This window comes from Gymnoscopelus microlampas (genome assembly GCF_963454915.1).
Source record: "Gymnoscopelus microlampas genome assembly, chromosome: 17".
NCBI classification, from domain to species: Eukaryota; Metazoa; Chordata; class Actinopteri; order Myctophiformes; family Myctophidae; genus Gymnoscopelus; species Gymnoscopelus microlampas.
This window is the reverse complement of record NC_139954.1, coordinates 15,924,520-15,933,409: the sequence shown is the minus strand read 5'-3', so window position 1 is coordinate 15,933,409 and position 8,890 is coordinate 15,924,520. Positions and strand designations below refer to the sequence as shown.

General features: G+C 37.8%; 1 protein-coding gene across 3 annotated transcripts; it reads right to left on the bottom strand.

The window, feature by feature from the left end:
* Nucleotides 1–2,307: 2,307 nt before the first annotated feature.
* On the bottom strand, nt 2,308–7,777 carry LOC311064850 (uncharacterized protein). 3 transcript variants are annotated; one of them, XR_014602761.1, is made up of 9 exons: nt 7,678–7,777; nt 5,623–5,884; nt 5,126–5,257; nt 4,899–5,033; nt 4,565–4,603; nt 4,073–4,107; nt 3,677–3,965; nt 3,347–3,391; nt 3,031–3,122 (listed from the first exon to the last, which is right to left on the bottom strand). XR_014602761.1 is itself a non-coding variant. In XM_084084839.1 (7 exons), exons 1-7 carry the CDS (start codon nt 7,762–7,764, stop codon nt 2,857–2,859), a joined length of 966 nt encoding a protein of 321 aa, XP_083940965.1. In that variant the 5' UTR covers nt 7,765–7,777; the 3' UTR covers nt 2,308–2,856. The 3 variants fall into 3 exon arrangements, 2 of the variants coding, with proteins under 2 accessions (XP_083940965.1, XP_083940966.1); XM_084084839.1 differs by lacking the exons at nt 3,677–3,965; nt 4,073–4,107 and having other exon boundaries at nt 2,308–3,122; XM_084084840.1 differs by lacking the exons at nt 3,677–3,965; nt 4,073–4,107 and having other exon boundaries at nt 2,308–3,122; nt 3,347–3,385.
* Nucleotides 7,778–8,890: the final 1,113 nt, after the last annotated feature.

Sequence of the window (8,890 nt, the reverse complement as noted above, 5' to 3'; positions counted from 1 at the left end):
TTTGCATTCATTTAGAGGTGAAAAAAGGAAGGAACAAAAGTGAATTAAAATTCAAGTGGTTGGAATGCTTTTCAGCAACAATATCTTGCTGTAAAAAAAAAACACTTTTAAAAATAACAATTTTCCTTCAAAGATTCTGAGCCTCAGTTTCATATCCAACTCTCTACTTATAATAAGAACACTTGAACTCCACATCTGGAGTTCAAGGACTTGTTCAAACTTGAAAAGTAAGAAATGATGTCTGATGAATACCAAGTGGAGTCTCCCATACTTTGGCTAGTTTGATACTCTAATAATATTACGATGGCGTTCAGCATGTTTGTTGATGCTGTGGCAAGTTGATGGTCTTATTAAATTCTATGAACCTCCGCATGTTTGCCAACTATTGACACAATGGCACAGCGGAGGCTGTTCCTCCATCTGCGAAATGTCTGTCGGTCTGACACACACGTCAACAGATCCGGAGACAATATGTCTCGCACGTTTCAGCCTGATTTATACTGATTTCGTACGACGCAGTGGCACGCCTAAAATAGCCGATCTGCTAGACTTGATCTTGTTCAGATTTAAGCATTCGACTCGTGTGCAAAACATGTTACATTGTGTTCTGTTTTGCTGGATCACAATCAGCAAATGTGAAGAATTATGTAAAACAAAATAGGCATATTTTTCAAACTATGAAGCAATAGAATTTTACTAGACATGTTATTCATTATAAATGATTGTCTATTGATATTCTTCAGCTATCATACCAAAGCATTAAGCCACTTAACAGAGGAGTTATATCACCCAGCAGAAGTACAGAAAGTTACTCTTCTGAGTTGCTGCATTTTTATATTTGACGTTATTGCACCCTCTAGTGGGTACAATAGAAACTACACAATGAAATAGAAGATTCTATGGCTGCCTGTTCACCCTCTGCTCTGCTTCAGTGGTTTATCTTTGACTTCACGATTCTCAATTTCCTTTCAGTTTAGCCATGTTTTCAGAATGATGTAAATGGAACGTATAATGAGGATACAGACAGTTTAGCTAATACTTTGGAATACTTGAGCTATAGGCTACTAAAACGTAGGAACCAAAGTTAAAAGTAGCAAATTACCAAAAGTAGGCTAGTAACGCCATGTTTCAAAGTGACTTGCATGTGTTTCAACATTTCATTTTGTATTTTTAAATAATTAAAATGTAATGACATGTAGAAACATACGGACTGGACTCACTTGAGAGAGTCTATTCAGGAGAGCATTTGATGTGCACAAAATGAAAACAAAACGGCTGATAATCCACCTTCAGCATGTCAGTAGACCCTCATCAGTTGTTGATCAACAGCTGTGCTTTGCCATGCAGTATGTCATAGACATTACATTCATAACTGTCACTACATGCAGCTGTGGAACTGAACTGAACTGTCAGGTTCTGTCCAACATGCTTTTGTATACATTTTAAGAGTGATGTGCTGACAAAGGGTCTCAACAAATATGTCATATTATTGTAAACTTACGAATGAAGCATTTGCCTTTGCTTCTATAGTGTATTTTTCATTTTGTTTTTTTCCAATTCAATTCTGTTTATAAGTTGCTCTCCAACAGTGTCTCTGCAATAACATACGTTTACTCTCAGCTAAGTGGTCGTTTGGCTGAGAAGTGAATATATATAATATATAATTCAGAGAATGCTAGTAAGTACTTAGCATAATATGCAATATACCCCGCCTCATTTTCACGACTGACTGCAGCGCTTTAATCATGCTGTACAGTACATACCGTGCCGCTGTGAAGTTCATTTTGATACTGTGGTATATTAGATCTTATATCTTACAGGAATAAGATCAAAGGATTCCAGCCACAACTTTTACAAACAACATTTAAAAAAAAGTGTTTCACCATGCGGTCTTTGTCAGGGTTAAAAGAGAGTGCTGTAATTAAACAGTCACGTGTGCTTAAATAGATCAACTGTTATCAAATCAACCAATGAAATAAAAGGGGGTTTTCAAAATTTTAATCGCCGCACCCGACCCCCCCCCCCCCCCCCCCCAATTCCCCAAATTGCGTGCGTGCGTGCGTGCGTGCGTGCGTGCCCGCACACACATATGTGGACTGTAGTTGGGTGCACTACCGGTCCGTACAATGATTAATTCAAAGCCATCTGAAAGGAAACAAAAGCATAGAGGCATGTTTTTCATGGACAATTTTAAAAGCATCTGTCTGTCTCTAGAGTTCCTGATATGCTTTGAAAAGTTCAAAGCCTTCATGGTCAGTTTAGAAAGAAGAGTAAAGACGAGGAAAGAATTAGACAAAAGTACAGATGTGGCCAATAAACGTTCTTTTTAAAGCAATTTTCAAAAAAGGTTACAAAGTCATCCTCCTACAGTATGTCTTCAATCTCAATAAAAGCAAATAAACTACAAAAGGGACAAGGACTGACCACTTTAAAAACACAGCATGTGTTTATGGAGTCCTGTTGTGTCAAACGGGTGGCGCATGGTCAAATCCTGCCCGAACTGGTCACCCCTTTGACACAACAGGTGTGAGAATGCATTGGATCTCCATCGGGCTCAGGGGGCCAGAACAGCCAGAACCGCCACTGGGGGTGACTTAACTGTAAATGACAGACAATAGCAGTGGTGGAAGAAGTACTCAAATTTCTTTACTTGAGTAAAAGTATTAATACCACAATGTAGAAATAGTCCCAGCAGAATGTCCCATTTCACAAGTTTTCATACAGTATGTATAAAATGTATGAAATCCTTTGAAAATAGCAGATCTGTGAGCTTGTAGATCGGCTATTTTCAAATAGATATACAGGGCTGAAGTGGTTAATCTATGTTTTGTAATAATAGTCATGCATTTCCCTGAATTACTCGGGTGCTTTTTTCCCAAGTAAGTCCATCATGACACCCTTTTCATGCTTGAGAAGGGCAGTGAAGAGGGCCTCAACTGCTGCACTGCTGGTTGCACTGTTAAGGATCGTCCTCATGCGTTCTTGGTGTGTGTTGTCAGCGTGGACGTTGGCGGCCATTTCGTCATGCAACCCTTTACTTTGCAGATCATCAACGATGGCCGGGACGTTCTTGACTCTCCTGACTAAATCCCCCCGATTGTTCTTAAAGAACAGCTGTTGGTCTTTAAGCAAATAAAACAATAATATAAGAACATATAAGAAAAGTGTGTGTGTGTGTGTGTGTGTGTGTGTGTGTGTGTGTGTGCATGCGTGTGTGTGTGTGTGTGTGTGTGTGTGTGTGTGTGTGTGTGTGTGTGCGTGTGTGTGTGCGTGCGTGTGTGCGCAAGCGCGTGTAATTGTAGGCAGTATATTATTGTGAAGGAACACATGGGAAATGTGTCTGTACCTTTAACAGAAAGGCTGCTCTTCATTGGTTCGTGTGGTCCTGTAGCTGTAGATGACAGAAGTGAAAGACTTTATTTCATTATTATGATTCATATTACAGTTAGATATTTAACTAATTACTTGAAATAATTTCAGTCTTCAAAATAGTAGCTAATTTAGCCGTTTATTTTATTTTATTAAGTTCTTTGTTTGTTATTGTGCTTATCGGTGTCATATTTTTGGTCAAATGCTGTGTAATGGTCTCAGATTGTATTGTGGCTGTGTGCGCCTGAAGGATGTCTTATAAATTACACCCACCTAGCAAAAAGATTCATGCTTTTGTCTTAATTACCTGGCTGCTAAAAGGAAGGATTCCATTTCTTGAGTTGTGGATAAGTGTTGAGGATCTCTTGTTTTTTGAGAAGTTTAAGGAACTGAGATGAAGGTTCCTCTCCTCCATCAGTCATTGTATCAATAAGTTTAGTACAAACATCTTCTGGCTGTGCTGTATTCTTCAGTTGTTTATAAACTCTTTCATCAATGATTCTGGCAGAATGCGCATGCTGTATAATGTGGAGATCTGAGCTGAGCCACCCGACAAGTTTCACCTTGTTGGCGACCAATATGTCCACAGACGAGCCCTATAGAAATGAGTTGCAGGTGTGATTTATTTTTCTCCAATATTTATCAAATGTAAGAATACACCTTATTTTGTGTTGCTATTTGCCAGTAAACCTAGATTATCTACCTGAGTGGAAGCCATGGTCTTCTCTTGAAGAGGCACTGACAAGCAAAGAAGGAATTTACTCTTTACTTATTGGAAGCAGGAGTTGTGATTATGAGTGAAGTATACGTGTAATGATGAGCTTGTACTAGGGCTGGGCAATTAACTGAAAATATATCAAAACCGATATTTAGACTTAATCTTTCTCGAGTAGGTTAGTTGAATAATTGAGAAGCAGTTTTTTTTTTTAAATATATGTTTTTATTTCTTATATAGCAATGAATCGACTAGAACGTTTTTGACTAAATCGTTTAGTCTGATTTACCATTTAACCCTGTATTATATTTTGTTGTACAATAGTGGCGTCCATTTTTTTTAATAATCGTTTTTTATTAATCATATAATCGAGGCAAACAAAAATAATCGTGATATTGATTTAAAGTCATATTGCTCAGCCCTAGCTTGTACTTTGTTCCTTCACAAATACTGTGTATAAACGGGATAATTAGTCTGTACCTTCAACTTCATGCTTCCTTCTCTTTGGTTCAGGTGGTCCTGTGGATGAGAGAAGTGAAAGACTTATATTACATGATCATGATTAATATTATAGTTAAATATTAAACTAGATTGCTCATCCCTAGCTTGTACTGTATACACATTCATGCATTCATGTTGATGAATTGAATACATAGGACCACAATGGAAACAAGTCCCCAGAACTTTTTTGTGTTATCCTTTTAGCCTTTTTAATGTAATGCAGACAGTGTGCATGCAGATAGTATGCATACAGTACATGTAGCTGAGTGCCTGGTGTAGTGATATAGAAAAGGTGATTGGTACTGTAGTTTACCTTCTGGGAGTTGTTGGGTATTCACCTCCACTGAGAGGTTGATGTCACCACTAAGATCAGCGCCTCTTATTTTATCTGCACTTGCAAAACTGCTAGTGGATGCATTGACATCTGCTAGTAGTCCAGCAGGCCTCTCTAGGAAACAGAAAGAAAATACACCTTTGTGATCTTTGTGCATACATTTTGTACCATCCTCCTGTATTGTGTTGTCTCATAATAATACTCACCACTCTGAGAAGTTACTCCTGGGCTGCTATTTACTTTTACTGACATATTCAGGTTTTTTCCTTTGATGTCCGTAAGTTCGCGAGCAGAAGCAAAACTCCCACCATCAGCATGGACAGTTTGGCTCTGTGACCCTACAAAGGACAAAAGATCAGCAATCATATATATTTATTATAACAACAGTAACATAAGGAAGGTCAGATTAGCCCAGCTGGCCCCTGTAAGGCTCACTGCTTCTTAAAGCTGCAATCCATAACTTTCATGTCCTACTCAGGATTCGAATCCAGGTCCCCCGTTTAGGGGCCAAACTGTTTAATGTTGAGATGGAAATGGACAGCACATGTTGGATTTGCACGTTATTAAGTGGTCCTGCTCACCACGTAATCTAAAAGTCTCAATAAAAGGATTTTGGATTGCAGCTTTAAAATCTATACTTGGCTTTACAAACAGCTGAGTAAGAGTTGTGTCAAATGAAGCAATGAGTGAGACTGACTTTTACCTTCCTGGTTGAAAAACGTCTGCATGTCTGGATAGTGCGTCTGCTGCTTTAGAATGTCATAGAAGCTCTGACATTTGCTTTCTCCACCTTTAGTGATCATCTCCAAAAGAAGTGTAATTTTCTCCAAGGCAACAGCTTGCTCCTTTATCATCCTATCCTGCTTTGCGGATAAGATGTCCTCACATTGTGCAATGATGTGATCAGGATCGGTTGAAAGCCACTTGCAAAGTTTGTCCTGGATTTTCTTTAGTTTTTCCATGTTCTGGTGAGAAAACGGAAAATACTGTACAGTTTATGGTAGGATACTTCAAACCATGAGGGTGATTCTAAAAACGCCTTATTTTTTCCCCCTGAAAAAAAAAATAATAATAATGTTTTATGTTAAAATAATGTCTATATACTATAGCAACTACACACAGAGGGGTTCCCGGCTTGAAAGATATAATAATTCAATATTTGGCCTCATCCCCCAAAAAGATGCTTAGGGGCTCCTATCATCATACTTTCTTTTATACAAAAATATAAATAAAAGTTGCACATAATTATTATTAGTCATACAGCAGGTTAAAACGTTAGCTTGAGGAGCCATTCTACATGAGTTCCATTGGGTTTTAATGCAATTTCATCAGTACATACTTTTTTTGAGATAACTACTGACTGGTACCTATTGTACCTGCCTACCTACCTCTGCCTACCTACCTACATACATACATACATACATACATACATACATACATACATACATACATACATACATACATACATATATACATGTATGCATACATTATGTACATACATACTTACTGTACCTACCGACTGTACATACATACATACATACATACATACATACATACATACATACATACATACATACATACATACATACATACATACATGTATGCATACATTATGTACATACATACTTACTGTACCTACCGACTGTACATACATACATACATACATACATACATACATACATACATACATACATACATACATACATACATACATACATGTATGCATACATTATGTACATACATACTTACTGTACCTACCGACTGTACATACATACATACATACATACATACATACATACAGTATTCATATTGTGTATACATACATACTAACCTACATACAAACTGTACACAACTACATACAGTACTGTACATACAAACAAACAAGCTATACAGACAGTATACCTACCATATTGTACATAATATAAACTGTATATACCTACTGTACATAAATACATATATACTGTATACTGTATATGCCTACATGCCTACTGTGCACTACTACATACTGTACATACGCACACAAACTGCACATACCTACATTCCTGTTGTACATATCTACATACGTATAAGTATGTCTGTAATTTCAAAACATAAGGCCAAACAGAGCAAATGTGGCATTTTTCCACATTAAATGTAATCTTTGAGTAAAACGTGCAAAGTATCCATCACCATCAGCTACAATAGGTTTAAATGTGGCTTCCTAGCACATACACAGACCCGGTATGTCTTCAATCTTTTGCACATGTGTGGACCATTAACTACTTAAGAACAAAGCGGGGCTCACAACTCACTTGTTGAATGCTCCAAAGGTCTTTTTTTATTCATGACAAACAGCAGATATACAATGTTTCGACCCTTCCGGTCTTTTTGAAACGTTGAAACGACGTTTATCTGCTGTTTGTCACGAGCATTCAACAAGTGAGTTGCGAGCCCCGCTTTGCTCTTATAATTATTTTCTCACAGTTTGGCTCAGCACCAAGGCACGGAGGATGTGCGTTATTAGTTTTTTTAACCTTTAACCACTTAAATCATATGAATTCTATCTTCTAATCCTATACTTTGTTGTACATGAAATAGCAAAAATAGCTGATCTGCAAGCTTGTAGATCTGCTATTTTTTACCGAATGTTCTCTTAGTTTTGCCATGTGTTTCTCTATTTTCTAGAATGTTGGTCTATTTCTGCCTATCATGACATGCCCAGAATAGGAACGCTAGGATTCATGTGTTTAAAAGAGTCAGAAAAGAGAAAATAGCTTACCTTAAAGCTTGACATGTCACAGACACACACACACACACACGAGTCAAAGTGAAAGTCAGTTTCTTTATGGCGCCAGGATGTGCGCATGCGCTGTGCACTTTCTTTTGTATGTTTATGTTGTCATGACGTGTTCAGGTGGGTTAAAGTTTAACTCATTTATCACTAGGCAGGGCCGTGCAGAGACATGGAGGGGCATGTACTCAGATGTCAAAAGGGACACATGAAACAATAGTTTAAAACACCATACACCATAATGTATCATAATTCATAACCTGTTCAACAGGTCCTGTTGAATCATAGCAACCATTTCTAAACAGAATGTAACATGGAATCATAAGACAAACCTCATGCGCGCGCGCACACACACACACACACACACACACACACACACACACACACACACACACACACACACACACACACACACACACACACACACACACACACACACACACACACACACACACACACACACACACACACACACAGAGATAACAAAAAGTCCAGCATTCAAAATGTTATTGAAAAAACACAGCAACCCTCACACATTAGCAGGACAATGTCATGTTTGAAGTTACAATGGATTTGTATAGGAAGGGGGCGTGTCTGATCATTTAATCGAGCAACTTAAAAACTGTCTGGGGTGCTCACAAAAGACAAAGTAGACATTAACATGACCCCAGAAGTGTTTTAAAGTTAAATACCCCTTTGAAAATAGCAGCAGAAACCATACACATGGTTAGATTCACTTGATACATTCAGTATATTTTCAATTCCTCAGTACCAAATTGAAAATGTGTTAAAGTTATTTGTCCTTTAATTGTATATAATATGATAGACATTATTTTCAAAATGAATAATACAGTTGCTGTAGGGTAGATGTTATTTTCTGTGTACACATATACTGTAACTGAACTGCAGTTGAGTTGAGTTTAGTCATGGCAAACAACACACACACACACACACACACACACACACACACACACACACACACACACACACACACACACACACACACACACACACACACACACACACAGCAACTGTGACTCAGGGGGCACAGTGTTAATCTGGCAGGCAGAGAGTAATATTTCCTCAAATTCCTCAAGTTCTATTATTGCTGTTGTTGTAAAAATGTTTCAAAAATGTCTTCAAGATTTTCTTTTTTTGAAAATTGCAGATCTACAAGCTCACAACACGTCGCATGGTGACA